This window comes from Trachinotus anak, unplaced genomic scaffold (genome assembly GCF_046630095.1).
Source record: "Trachinotus anak isolate AG129_WGS33_773 ecotype Australia unplaced genomic scaffold, CSIRO_AGI_Tana_v1 ptg000014l, whole genome shotgun sequence".
Taxonomy (NCBI): Eukaryota; Metazoa; Chordata; class Actinopteri; order Carangiformes; family Carangidae; genus Trachinotus; species Trachinotus anak.
In genome coordinates, this window is record NW_027273865.1 from 19,884,436 (window position 1) to 19,900,131 (window position 15,696).

Below are 15,696 nucleotides of genomic sequence, written 5' to 3' on the forward strand. Positions count from 1 at the left end.
TATGGGAATTGCATTATAGGGAAAGAGGAAGGTATTACTCTATTTTCAGCTATGTCAGTCTACCTTGGTCATAAATTTACGGACTCAACAAATAGTGAAAATTTAGTGACCATGGCAGTGTGTCTACTCCATGTCTCCAGGGAGAAGACGAAACAGAGTGAGGAGCAGCTGTCCCAGCAGGAAGACTCTGAGAGGGAGCACAGACGAAAACTACTCAGGTACACTAACCTTCTTTTTCTCTCCTCTTTTGTTTTATCTTGTGATAAAATCCCATCCCATCCCATCCCTTCTCCAACTTTCCCCAATCTCTGCACTCAGCTCCCACTCATTCTCTTCCATTCATCCTCTTCTTCTGCTTCATCTCTCTCCTCCATCTCCTTCCTCCCAGAGAGAGGTGGGGATATTAGTGTCAGCTGAAATCTGCTCGTGGATCAGTTGAGGAGATCTTAGGCCCCATAAAATGCCAGTGACACAACAGAGAGTCTCGTGTGAGGCTGGCGCAACAGATGGAAGCACTTCTTAGTTGGCGCAGAGTCATGTTTCTCACAAACATACACACAAACATATACACACACACACTCATCTGTGCACAGAGGCACGCAGTTACTGTCGATGTGCAGGGGCACTTCTGTTGGAGCGCATCACACTAATAAGCAGGCAGACACATGTGAACACACACACACACCCAACCCACATGCGTACACCCACAGAGAGACATACACACACAGAACCTCTCATCTTTCCATTCAGGCGGTAGATGTATGTGGGGTGTGTATTTTTTCACATGGTATCTGCTGGTATTCTTTTTCTAAGCTGCTGGCAGCCTGGTGTGTTCAATCACACTGCCGATTTATTTCCCTTCCCACACAGCAGTCTCTGATCTCACCCTCTGGCTCCTATACAGCTCAACATATGATAGCACTCCATTGGGGGGTTGATATTCCGCTATTTCAGCGGGGATGAGATTTAAGGAGGACAAGAATGGCTGACAAGAATTTACTGCGATTCTTCTTCAATTCTTCAAATTGTCTACTATTGAAGACCATAGGTGCCCAAAGATAATGCTTATCTTCTGGAAAAGCTTCGGTCTTTGTATTCAATAAGTAGATGCTATCTGGTACTTTCTGCTTTTAAGTTGAGTTGGTTGTGAAATTGTCCAGTTTCACATGCTCTGAAATGCGTTTTAGTGAATCTCCCTGGAGTTTACCTTCTTATTTTTGACCTAAAACAGATACACCAACTGCCAGAACACTCACCATAAAAATACTTTTCCAGTAAGTAAGGAGAAGAGGTGAGATGAGAATTTTGTTTTCTCGTAGATAACTTCAGGTTATACACTTCTCTCTCTCTCTCAGTCCATCGGTTTCTTTACTCCATACAAAAATATTTCTCTCCACTCCTCTGTCTCATGATCAAGGGAAAAATCTAATCTACAGAAAGAAGCACAAAGCACAGAGCCAGACGAACGCACATATTATTTTTTTAGTATTTCACCTGTAAGGAGAAGCCTTCTGTTTTAGCAGAGGAAAAGAGAAAACAGGACGGGTGTTTGAATTTCTTTTTTTGACCCAGTTTTGTTGTTTGTGTGTGTGTGTCAGCCGCCTCACTATAAGGAGACTGATAAGGTTGGGAATAGACGGCTTCTCTCTTATGTAACAGACTTGCTCTGATGCCTGCACTCACCTGTCGACCTGTCAGTATAGATTTAGTGTGTGCCCGCAGGTATGTGTGTGCATACACATGCCTGACATGTACATGCAGGATGAAAAAATGTTTCCTCCAAGAACATTACAGTATGGACAATAACTATGTGTTACTGCATGTATGCCACAGGTTAAAAGGGGAGCTGGAGGACAAACACGAGAGGTGGCTGTCATGCCAAAGAAGGTGCGACACCATACAGGAGCAGATGTCGTCATGGCAACATAGAGAGGAACAAATGAATCGGAAGTACTGCGCAGCTGAAGAGGAAGTGACAAGACTGAGGGAAGCCCTGGAGAAAGTCCAGCAGGAAACGAGAGAGCTGAGGAGAGAAAGGTCAAGACTGTGATATCGGTCCTGCTCTATTTACATCTTCAGTTATCATTACCATATCCTATTCTGTTTTTTTCTATTATATTCTATTCTATCCTATTCTGTGTACTTTACTAATTTTGATACCATAACCTTACAACTGAAGAAACAGATCTTAAACCTTAAAATTTGTTTCATAATAGGCTAATCCACAAACCAAACTCTTCAAGGAATAGTTTAACATTTTGGGAAACAGCCACTTACACTAACTATAATGGAAGATACTGTTGGCTTTGGTGTATAGGTGTTTCTCAAAGCCAGTCAAAAAGACATCTCATATTGGGAAGATAGTGTAAGATATTGAACCACTGTGCCAGATTGGCTGCTTTGGGTTGATGTGCTGACTAGTTCAAGCTTACTGGGAACCAGCTTCATTGCATGGCAGTGCTTTGCTTTTCTTAAAAGTGAGACCACAACCACAAAGTAGTGCCTGTCTGAATCCCTTGTTGGGAAGTCGACTGTTTTGTTCTAATAATAAATATTTACAACCCTTTTGTGTCTAAGAGGACATGGGGTGAGTAAAGGCACGAATCCTGTGTGTGTGCGTTTGTCAATGCAAAACCAAGGGCGCACATCCTTTCTATGAGCGCAGAGTGAGTGTAGGTCTAATAGAGTGTTGGGAGCTGTGCCCAGTCTCTTATGTAAGGCGTTACCTCTCCCTGTGTGGCTCACGCTGTTCTGTAACCTTGTATTTAGGGTTGTTTATCTGTGTCAATACTTTATCTTGTTTTTTTCATCACATTGAATAATGTCCTTGATTGCAGTGTTTGCCGATAACATAAGATAGAGCTCAGACCTTCAGGCTGTTACATACTGCTACCTTTACTACTGGAAGAGCTTTAAGCCAAATTCAGGTTTGAATTAACATTTCATTTAAAAGATCATATTTTTGTCAAATCAAAACAACAATCCCCTTATTATCGTATACATTTATAAGAGCGGAGGGGTTTATATAACTATTTTTTGCTTGATGAAACTACAATTTTCTGTTTATCAAAAGGAATTCATAAGCCTAACAGGTCAACCTATATAGAACTGACTGACTTCAAAGTGCATTGCACCTGTAGGCCTCCTTTTTTCATCCTTTGTATAAAGTAAAAATATACCAACACCTACAGGCAACAGTGTTACCATGCTGCAGTGTTATATATGTGTTGTATAAAAAAAATGTGAAAGAAAGTTAAACTGAGTTAAACTAAATAAAAACACACCCACATCTGAAAGAGACATCAAAACCCTCCTATACATTGTATGGAGCATTTCCCATCTGTATCCATGATGTAACTCATTGCTAAAGGGCATAGGTTACAGTTATGTGCTATAAACCTGTGTGATATATGCATACAAATATACAAATCCATCATCCCCTCAGCTCTTCTGCATGACAAGACATACAGTATAGCTTCAGTGCCAGACGCCTGTGATTATGCTTTCTTCTTTCTCAGAGAGAGATGCTTGCTGAGCAAAAAAGCTTTTCATTAGCATTATATATTCTTTTTTAGCTCAAGATTGAGGGCCTATAAAAACTAAAAAAAACCTTTGTATTCAAAACGCTCAAGGGAGGAGGAGGAGGAGTATTTCCTCTCTGTATCTTTCCACACATGACCTCAGAGGTCAGCTCCATGCTGAGGGCCACAGGTCACACTGCTGTCCCATAAACCTATATGATATACATATACAAATAAACTAATCCACCATCTGTTCAGCTCCTCTCCACTACAATACACATTCACTGGAAGGAGTATCTTTGCTGGACGTAAATTTTGGAGAAGGCCTCAGTGTGAGAAGACTTCCCACATATCAAACTGCCGACAATGACTTCACTGCAGCACCAACAGGAATCCTACAGGAAAAACATACATCATCCCTCGACCTCTGACACCAGACAATAAAACCGTGACCCTCTCTAAAACAAGAGTCCTGCAACAACTTAAGAGACGTTGATCATCCATTGAAATCACCAGTGAACCAATTACATCTCTCCAGCTCCAGAGCTCAACGCAACTGCATGTTCGGTTCAAATTCTCAGACAAGTCTCCCCTGGCGGCAGACTTACAAAGTTTATAGCCTCAGAGATGCAAGACAGGGACGATGCAAGCAGCTAATTATGTCCAGATTGTGCCATCAAGCAAACTGACCAGCTCATGACCCCAGTACACTCCAGTCAAGCTGATCCTTTCCAGAGATCTCTGAGAAAACAAACAGTTCACCAATTTCCTCTGCAGCAAAGTTTATTGTCTAAGGAAATATTACTACCAGGAGAACCACAAAGCCATCTGAGATAAAGCTACACAGAGTGTGTATCCACACAAAAACACACACCTTTCGCCAGTGCAGTTAACATAATCACCCCCCACATCTCTAGCAGTTCTGCAGTCTTTTGTCTCATGTGAATGTGTTTATGTTGTGTGACAGGGCAAGTATGAAATTTGCCTATAAACACACTTCCATTTAGTCCTGGGTAACATTATGAACATTTGTGAATCTGTAAAAAGAATGGACACTGACAGAAGCATTGTTCCAATGCAGCAGAAGGATGATAATGTTTTACTGATAACTGGTTTGTGTGCCCATCATTTAGAGTATTTGCATCAAGCTGTTATTTCCTCTTTCTCTGTAATCATAGAATCTACAAGCAGAAACATTGACACATGGTCATGGAAAGACATTTTTCTTGTTCAACATCTGTCTCTCCAAGTAATAAATTGAGGACCCTACACCGAAAAAAATGTGCTGTCGTGCAGGAGAGCAAAATAAATGTCAAGGTTTTATATTTAGTATGTCATATAAGTAGGCACTGCAACCTATGAATTTCAATGTGGAGGTAACCTCATGTAAAAAGCCCTCCTTCTGACATCTTGCATAAGAGGGCTTTGTGTTTGTTTTTTCAGGATCTGAAACAAGGTTATAACTCTAGGGTGGATGTCTCTCCCGTGTGTGTGTGTGTTTTTATCATCAGCTCACCTGTTCTTTACCATCAAAAATAGCCTTATTGCCTTGCACAGTTAAACTCACCATCTTGTCTCCTTTCCATCCTGTTGGCAAGGAGGAACAACAGTGAGGGTTGCATAATGAAATCAAAGTCTCATGATGGGTAGGGATTACAGGTCATTTGTGAAAACTTCCTTTGATTTTATTATTCTGAATAATCCTTTCAAAGAGTTTAAAAAACAAAGCATATTTTGCTGTAGATAAGGAGATTCATTAGATAGATGTTTCTAAGCTATTTTATGTACTTAATTAATATTTATAATAAATTGCACAGTATAACGGTCTACCTTATAAATAGTTTCTGGAGTTCAGTCAAATTTCAGGTTTGCTGGTAAGAATAACCTGCTAATGTTAGAAGGCAGACTTGAAAGTGAGAGCATGTCCTCCAGACTGAAATAGTTCAATTTTTCCACTTGATGTCATTATTTAAATAAATATCAGTGGGACACAAAGAGACACCCAAGCCTGTGTCTATGCAGCTTCTATGAGGCGTCCTCAGCTGAACTGAGAGTTGTTGGAGGTCTAGTGGTCAATGTGTGTGTGTGTGTGTTTGTGTGCGTGTCTAAATGTCCTTTCTTCAGATATTCAGAGAGGCTCAGAGAGGAAAAGGCGGGATTACTGACTTGACTGTACTCACTTTGAATCCTGACCGCAAGTATTCACACATACAGACATACATGCACGCACACACATTCCAAGACGCCTAGCTCTCGTTATAAAGTTGAGAGATTTGACCACTTCTACTGCACTCCCTCAGTGACCCATGAAAGGACGTCCTGTCCCCTTGTTTGTACATCGGTCTTTCTTATGCAGAAACACACACTTTCTCAGATCTATTCTACATTTCTACAGTATACTGTATACTGTATCACCACGTATCCTTTATTAATCTCATATGATTCTATCTTTGTCTCCTCTGACCCCTGCTATCCCATTCACACGGAGCCCCAAACACACACTCGTGCCAACCCCTCTGTTGCACGAATCTAACCAAAAACATGCGTCATCCATCTGCCCTTAAGGACTTGTTTATGTAGAACCACTGTAATTGTGGGAACTAGGTTTGTGGAGTTTAAAATATATTTCATACTGAGGATAAATCACTTGTATAGTAAGCCCTTTGCAGGGTTAATATGGGTTAATATGGCTTTAAGAAAAGAGAAAATATAGCTTTATGCCCATGTAGTGTTAAATCTGAAATATACATTTTGCTCAAATCAGACATCAAGGCACTCAGATTAAGATTAAGTTAATGAGGTAATTCAACACAGCATAATGCTTTACACTATACTATAAAGCAAGTATAATAAGTATATGTGATTCAAGAATAACAAGCAGTAGATTCTTATGAATTGAAAATGACCATAAATGAAGTGGATGTAAAGAATGAACTGACGTAATGATTTACAATTATGAGCAAAATCTGTCATGAGGAACAGTTATATGATACTACAGTCAAAATAAACTTAATTAAAGCCAATTACTGCCTCTTAAAAAGGTCACTCAGTTACAATAACAAGGATGATTTCCCCTATAGAGGTTGACTTGGACGTGCAGTTATTAATCTTGTAATGTGGAACAATGCAGATGTTGATTAAAATCAGTCATGAAGTGACGGTGAGAAGACAGTTTTAGTGTCCAGCAGACAATTGTTCCACCCGGCTGGGGTAAGAGGGAGGGTCGGTGGGATTGTGGGGCAGAAAAAAAAGAGGGAAAGACACATGAGGGAACAGATGGAGGAAGTGAAATAGGAATAAATGATGGACAGAAAGGACGATAAGCATGAAAGGACACAGGGAGGGAAGGAAGTAGGGAGGAGAGGAGGCTTAGGGAGAGGGTGGGAGGCAAGGACTGAGGGATTGTTGTAGGGAGGAGGGATAGAGACCGTGACTGTGGTTGCAGTGGTTACTTCACACACTGTCTGGCTCTCGCATGCACACAGCCTGGGTCACAGGGGCTGCACATGATCCACACGTACACTCACACACACACACACACACACACACTCACACACACAGGCGAAACATGACAGCTTGCCCTTGATTCGGTATAACTGACACAAAGTTAAAAACAGAGAGACAGAGCGAGAGAGGAAAAGAGCACGAAGAGGGGGAAAGAGTGAAAGTGGCAGAAAGTGAGGAGAGTAAAAGATTTAAAAGTCAAGAGAGGTCAGGAGTATCTGTGCGGTTCCTCATCCATCTGTTAAATGTGAGAGGACTTGTTTCAAGTGGTTTCAAGCAGTGCGGAAATGTTTTCGTGACAGAAATTATGATCTCAAAAACTCTCCTTTCTGTCTGTCCCTATACAGAGAAGATGTTTAATGCCTTAGGCTTTACACAATTAGGCTAATAAAAGAATAGAAAAGATTAACGTCAACCACACATCTATAAAATACTTTTGTCAGCCAAGTTTACCGCTCTTTCTTTCTCTCATCTGTTTCTATATTTTCTCAATTTTTCTTCCTGTTTTTCAGAGTGGAAACTTTTATATCATACTTGTCTGGGTCTTTACTTTTATTGTGGCTCTCACTCAGTTTTATTCACATTGCCGTTGCTGTAAATTCATATGTCAAATTTTTACAAGGTGGTCCGTTCCTGCTTTGAAAGCATGGGCCAGTGTGAAGAGATTCTTTACTTTGAAATCTTAATCATCTTTCCAGGTGGAGAGTCATGTCCTTGAAAAAAAAACATAGAGGATGTATGAGATGATGTCAGCGGAGGTTCCTGTTAACTGTTGATCTACATTGTTGATTCACACACAATAAAAACTATTTGAATTTGCCCCTGAGCTTCACTGTAGAAATCGGACATCGTTTGGAGTAGAGTCAGCCTCCTCTGTCTGCGTGAGCACACAGAGATTGTATCAGCATAAAGTGGAAAAATGGAATGTGCCTTTTGATGAGGTAGCAGCCTCTCACACTGCTTACACACACACACTGCGTACACCAACTCACACACACACACACCACAGACTGCACACATACACACTTGTCTGTCCTTAAAAGCAGCCTGGCGTGTGAGCGAATGAGAGAGTGCTCCCAGATTTTCCCATTGCTCCTCCCTGTAATCCCCTCAGACCTCCTTCTGAGGGCTGAATTTGCACGCTCATGCTCCCCAGGGGGTCACACACACACACACACACACACACATACATGCACACAGGCACACACACATGTGCACACACATGCTCAAAGTTGATTTTAAAACTTCTGGTGCACTACCTTTGCAGAGGTCTACTTTTTTGAGCTGGAATTATATCTGACAAACACATTCACACACAGATACACACATACACACAAACAGTGTATGCATCAGCAGTTTGTTACATATTAAAAAGGCTTCAGCCTCATAAAACTGTCAAATCCTGACCTCCTGGGGTTTTTCACCAGCTGTAACTTAACTGCAAAACCTCTGAAGAGCACTTTTGACACACACATTGTTACTTTCTCAGTCTCAGTGTACATGCTACATAATTACTCCACATATTATTAGAAATGTTTTCATTATGATGGGCAGCTTCGTAATGGTTATTTAACAGCGTCAGTCCATTTTTAGCTTATATCTACTCACCAAATCCCATCCTTAGCCAAGACTGGAACACATTTAAATGAGCTTTAGGAGTCAGATCTTGGCATCAAACTTTCAACTCTTGGGGAGCATTCATGCATGGCTGTCTGTCTGCATCTATTTTTGTGCCTCTCTACGTGTGTGTGTGTGTGTGTGTGTGTGTGTGTGTGTGGTGAGTAGGCTGATGTGATTAGCCAGAGCCAGTGGAGTGAACAATATTGTGTCTGCCCCACTAGGAAGAGATGGAATATAGCTGCTGCTCTTTATTATACTGTAGATCATCTACTTCACTATCTGATACACACAGTGCACATACTCGTAGACACACAGACATCAGCTCACGCAGGCTTACACATTATCTCATACTCGCCCACAGATGACCCTGCTCACACACGCAAAGTATTGTAATGCATTATGCAAGGATGTGCCACATAGATTTTGATGTATATGATGTTGTTGTTTCGTAATTTGTGTGTGTGTGTGTTTGTGTGTCTGTGTCCTGCTGCATGTTTCAGCTGATTTATTACCAGCTCTAACACCCAGTCATATTCATGTTCACATACAGTAGTCTTCAAAGGTTTGGATTCGCCCAGACATTTTCATGTTTTACTTTTATTCACCATGGACGTACATAAACTGATCAGGTTTGATGATTTAAAAAGGATTAAATAAACAAGTTTATGACAACACTAAAGTGGTAACTGCTGGAAGTAGGGCTATGCAGTTTCATGAGATTAATTAATTATAGATCTGTTCCAGCAGTCATAGCCATTGCAACATTAGCAATGTCTTGACTATATGTTTGAATTTAAATTAATGCCACCTTGGTGACCAGTAGTACTTTCTGAGCTCCCTCAAAGAGCCTTTTCTGCTCTAACTGTATAAACATTGGTAATGAATGGCCAGTTCCTCATCTTTTCTCCAGTTGGACTTAGATTTATGCTCCTTCACATCTTATCAGCCAGGTCAGCTGCTGAAAGGACTTACTATATTTGGACAGCAGATCAACAAATCAATTTAATGTCCCACTTCTTGCAAGCTTCTTTCTTTCTTTCTTTCTTTCTTTCTTGCTTGCTTTCTTTCTTTCTTTCTTTCTTTCTTTCTTTCTTTCTTTCTTTCTTTCTTTCTTTCTTTCTTTCAGATCTTTTTTTCATTCCTCATCCCCCACTCTGTTTCCCCAGAGACTGCTGAGAGTTCTCTTGTTAAATATTCTTTATGCAACCTGACATGCTGAGAGGATCATCAAAAAAGAAGCATGTGTAAATATTATCAGAGCTTTTTGGATCGTGACAGATATGCAGGAGATGTGATGTGATGTTGGCTTACTTACTTATCTATTCAACTGTTGAAATGGTGAAGGCAGTCTCATGTGTATGAGTACATGGTGTGTGTGTGTGTGAGAGAGAGAGAGAGAGACAGAGAGAGAGAGAGAGCATTTTACACTTACTTCACTCACTTACTGTTAAAGCTAAATTTTCGTGGCTGCCTGTGTCACTGGATGCAGTTTTTTCAAAACATTTTGTGCAAGTGTGCTTCTCTGATTTTGTATTTGGCATCAGAATATATGATTTATTTTTTGTATTTCTTCTGTCTGTTCTTGGCTTGTTTCATTCTCATCAGAGTCTCTTAATAAAACTCCAGAAGCCAAAGCAGCCAGTGATTGCAAACATGGTAGTTGGTCTCAAATGGAAATCTTAGGGCATTTACAACAGAGCGCTAAGGGTTTTAGAAACAGTTGGAAGAGTGTTTGCTTCTGCTGTATAAAGTAAATGAGTGCAGTTGCCTTTTGAACGTGGTTTCAGAAGCTGCTGATGACCTGATGCTACATTTATTTTCCCACTACATGTTTTTGATGTTGTCATATTTTTATGCTCACAGTACATCATTTTTATTATAAGATATATTAATAAATGTATGCCCTTAATATTCACATAGTTTTGTTTTTCTTGTATATGTGTGTGTTTACAGAGACATATTGATAGAGTCCCATGGCAGAGCCCTGACCAAGATGGAGAGAGATTGCAGACAGCAAATGGCCTCAGAGGTATTTCTTAACAATGCTAACATTTACCCTATTACTACTGATCAGACAATAACTGTGGTAATAACAACAATAACAAACATAGTCTGTAGGGATGCGCCGAGCATTTTTTTAAGGATCAGGATTTTGCCTGGTCCATGCAGTTCATTGACTGGTGTCAGCAACATATAAAGGCTGATCCATTCCAAACTGGGGGTTAAAATGTCCCATTGTGCTTATTTTTAACACTGGAATCACTCAACATTGTGAGCAAGTTACCAGCCGTCTGACATATGTAAAATGCATGCTAATTTTAGTTTAGTCCAACAAACAAATTAACATAGATCCCATATATCCTTATTTACATCCTATATGTCCTTATAACTAAGTAAAAGTTTCAAAAGCATAATTCAATTCCTTAATGTAACTGGATATTGGTTATATCTATAGATGTAATGTTTTAATTATGTATGAAGAACTCAATCAAATCAAAACATTACTCAGCTTATAGTGATTATGGGGGTATCAGTTTACGACTGGCGGACATTTAGTTCCAGTGTGTTGAAATAAACGGACTCGTCGGACAGCTTCTAAGCTATTGTCACAGTTCAGAGGAGTTAAACAGGGAGGATCCTGACACACACAATGTGGATAAGATTATGAGGCTCCAAGACCACCAGTCTGTTTGACACCAGATAAACTAAAAGCACACACACAAAACCAAGCTGTCTTTTATTAACAGTGTAGTAGTGTCTCCACTGTCTGACTGTCTGACTGTCTGGCGGCAAGAGTCAATGAGGTTTAGCTGAACATCACAGCAACAACAACAACAACAACAACAACAAAAGAATTCCATTAAATCACTGTTGTCTCATATTTTGTTTCTGTCTCAGTTCAAGTCTTAAGAATACAAATTAATCTTAGTGTAAGAAAAACATTGTCGCTGTAAACACACTGCTACGCCTTTGCTTAAGAATATAGACACAAATGTCGAGGTTCATTTTTCCAGTTGTGAGTAACAAGTTATCGCATACAATAAAACTAGAGCAAGAAGTTTCAAATTACTGCACATATTTAAATGATGGCTGGTTGCTCTTATGTGTATCTTAATGTTAACTTACAGAAATAAGACTACAGAGCATGATTCTCTTATAGGGTTAAAGGAAGGTTAAAAGGTTGAAAAGTCTTTCAACTTCAGTTCTGTTTGAGCATTGTATTTCATGTGACATGTACTTGATCTTAACCACTGACCCAGTTCTGTTGCAAAAACACATTTAAACCCACGAAACCACTCTGTCATCATCAAGCATCAAAGACAAATTGAAAATATTAAAAAAATATGTTTGGCCCATTCTGTTCTATTCTCTTCTATTCTGTTCTATTCTATTCTATTCTATTCTATTCTTACTCTAAAAAGTGCCAAACATACAATTGATGTAAATATGTCATGGTACATGCCATAGGACAGATGAACACACAGACACACACACACACACTAAAACATGTACTGCACATGTAAAGACCGATATATGCACTGGGACGGTGACACAAATCCATATAGGTTATTGTTCAGTCTGGGCTTCCTGACTCCACATGGCTTTATACCCAGTGAAAGGAAGTGGTCACTCTTGTGCACTTTTTAAATACAAACGGCAGCTGTGTACATACACACACTCGCGCACACACAAAAGGATATACACACACACAAACCATCCCTGCTCCTCACACGTACATTCACCCAGCAAAGAGGAAGTGGTGTTTTCTCATTTGATCCAACACACGCAATCTTAGTCTCTCATACAGTCTCTCAAACCCCAAGCATAATACACACGCACACACAGGCTCAAATATACACATTTTCACACGCCAGAATGTCCTTTTTTTTTTTCCTCTGACACCCACATCCACTGTTTCTCTTTTTTCATGCTTGCACGCATAAATGCACGCTCACACAGATAAACACACACACAGCCACAATGATCCCAGCCCATGGCACAGACGCTCAGTTCGTCTGATCTCTAGTGCTGGTGGAAAGAAAACAAGGTGGTCTTGGCCAAGCCTGACTAAAAATATGTCACATGCAACTTTAGCTTCACTCTTATAAGAGCTAAAGCTGGTGTTTTATGTCCCCAACAATTCAGTTTTTGACTGCCAGAGTATGATGACAAGGAACAATCGCGCAAAGTCCTCCTCATATATCAGAAAAAGGGTTAAGACATTGTTTCTATTTGGAGCTCGCACCACTAATGACATGTAATACACCATGGAACAATAACACATTTGTCAAAAGTGTCTTGTAGAGGTTAGAGACTGGGGTATGACGGCATTTCTTTTGAGATAAAATGTGTGCCCAGACACACCAGTGTGTCAAACATGGCAAATCTTTTTAAAAACCTTCCCTGGCAGCTAAAAAAACTTTAAGAGGTTCAAATTTGTGACATTTTCAGGTTGCATGAGCGTTTTATATCAAGCGATTTAAAACACCACTGTTGTCTCAGTGCTTCTTGTTTCACAAAGCTTTGTGTGACCTTCCTCTTTCCTGTTTATATCATGAAGAAATCAACACTTCACAGTCTCTTTCAGGACTCTGAATTAGAGACAGGCCTTAGGATGTGGGCTAGAATGAACTTCTCCTTAGAGTTTACATAGTATAGACACTAATGCTTTTGATGATGAAAAGTGTATTTTTTATTGTTTAACATTCAAAGGCAAAGTCTTTCTGTTTTAAATGGCGATACTGCCGTACAATATTGTGTGTGAGAATGAACACACATACTCAACCTAGTGTGTAAATGTGTCCCTTTTCTTCATCTTTGATTCTGCAGCTCGCTGCTTCCCTTGAAGAGCAGAGAACCCAGAATGCATTGCACCTGTGGGAACAGATGGAGGAGTTTCGCAGGGAGGTGGAGCTAGAGCTAACAATTGACAGAGAGAAGAACCAACAGCTGCTTCTACAATACCAGCGAGACGGCACACAGCTTCAACAGAAGGTGTGTACCTGTGAGTTGAAAGTGACCACTGAACACATCACATCACTTTTCATCAGCACTAATCCTTATATTTATTTAATATAAAGCTTCCGCTTTTTGTCTTTTTTTCCATGATCTCCTCTCTGTCCTTGCCGTAGTTTGAGAAAGAAATCAGAGTAGATGGCATGCAGAGAAATCATTCTGTTATAACAGACAGACTGAACATGTGCTTCAGTGACCAATCTTTCTCTCTCTCATCTTGCCTCTTCTCCTCTGGTTGCTTCAGTTCCCTGTATGTCCACTCTCTGCCTGCTTGTCTTCTCTCTGTGACTTTCTGCCTTCCATTAATTTAAGACCAGGAGTTCCCATTTTGTTTCTATGTGTAATACCATTCTAATTATTTTTTGTTTCTGTCTCTGTTTCTTCTTATCTGTGTTTGTGTGATTTATTCCTTTACATGCCTTCTGCATCACTGGAACTTCCATTATGACTACAGACGACTGACAAATGCACATCCATGCAGAGAGTCAGTGTGGATGACACTGTGGTTAGTCTCTGTGTGTAATTAGGGGATAAAGAAGGAAGAAAGACAGAGACAGAGAGACTTTAAATCCAGACAGTGGGGGTGAGACAGCAGAAAACAATGACACATTAGGTGAAGAGGCTTCCCACTGTTACCCACAACCTGAAATATATATATATATTTCCACCCACATTGACCCACTTGCACTGTAGATAAAAAGCAAAAGACAAGAACATTTTAACGCACTTCGCTAATATGACCGGTAGTGACAGTTAGTAAAACTGAGAATTCCACTTCAGTCTCTTCAGCCCCTACTGTGTCTGGCACAGCAAGTTTCCCTCCCACCTACTTTCTGTGCAAAATCTAGACGAAGTAACAGAAAACCTGTTGCTTGCAACATGTGACGCAGAGCCCATTAAAGTCTGGTGATGTTTATGCCACCTTGAGTTCCCTGTAATTTTTGCAGCACATTTGGGTGAATCAATGTGATAACAGAATGCTAAAAAGAATCATTTGTGGTGGTATTTTTGATTTGATGATGTGACGAATGAAATTTATAAATGAATGTTTCTATTAATTTAATGTAGAACCAGATGACTTTTCAGGTTTCCTGAGTGGCATTACTGTTGGCACATGGCTACCGCTATCAGCCTGGCTAGAAACAACTGCAAGAATCCCAGTTTAAACTGGAAACCCTCATCTCAGTGCAATAAAGCACCTTATTTTAGTAATAAGTTGTTCCAGAGCTCTTTCCATAGTCAGACTGGCCATCAGGACTAATCCCAGTGTATGTATGTTCCAGGACTGGGCCCACTTCACCAACCTGAGGCCCCCTCCCCTAAGCAGAGTACTTCCTTTGTGCAGTAAATTGAGCCTTCTTTTTCCAGGGATGTTTTGAAACGAGTGGCAGACAGAATTGAATTGTAACACCAAGACTTGTAGGGAAAACAATATATACGCTGATTTTCTTCTTCTCCAGCTGGAGCAGAGAGAGCAGGAGCTGCGGGGCCTGACAGAGGAGCTGCAGCAGGAGAGGAGGAGCAGGGAGGAGGAGAAGAGGACACAAGACGAGCAGAGGAGAAGGAGAGAGGAGGAGATACATCAGGAGCTGCTGATCTCCCAGCAGCAGGAGGCACTACAGCTAAGCCGAGCTAAAGCTGAGCTACAGCTCATGACTGAGAGGAATGCTGGACTGCAAGAAGAGGTGTGCATCTGTGTGTGTGTGTGCGTTTGTGTGTGTGTGTGTGTGTGTGTGTGTGTGTGTGTGTGTGTCATCGCCTGTGCATATGTGTTGCAAATGTTTCTCCATTGTGTAGTGCTCAGATTGTCCTCACAGGGATAAGAAAGACAGAAAAAGTGTTACAGCAAAGAGAGGTTTGCATGGGCTTCATATATTCTACTGATGTGTTTCTGTGCCAGCAGATCTGGATTAAATTTAGTAGGTGTGTGTTTGTGTGAGTGTGGTCACAGAAAAAGGCAGGGAGTGAGAGAGAGTTAAATGAGAGGGAGGGTGAGAGACAGAGACAGACAGAGTTCATGTTTGCTTTGGCAGCA

At 40.5% G+C, this 15,696-nt stretch overlaps 1 protein-coding gene across 2 annotated transcripts in view; it reads left to right on the forward strand.

Annotated features, from left to right (window-relative positions):
* Nucleotides 1-15,696, forward strand: part of lekr1 (Leucine-, glutamate- and lysine-rich protein 1) — a 100,944-nt gene that overhangs the window by 75,183 nt on the left and 10,065 nt on the right. For both annotated transcript variants that reach the window (XM_071496736.1, XM_071496737.1), the window contains 5 exons: nucleotides 141-218; nucleotides 1,834-2,037; nucleotides 10,599-10,674; nucleotides 13,476-13,640; nucleotides 15,122-15,346. In XM_071496736.1, coding sequence (XP_071352837.1) covers nucleotides 141-218; nucleotides 1,834-2,037; nucleotides 10,599-10,674; nucleotides 13,476-13,640; nucleotides 15,122-15,346 — 748 coding nt within the window. The remainder of the gene's footprint in view (nucleotides 1-140; nucleotides 219-1,833; nucleotides 2,038-10,598; nucleotides 10,675-13,475; nucleotides 13,641-15,121; nucleotides 15,347-15,696) is intronic.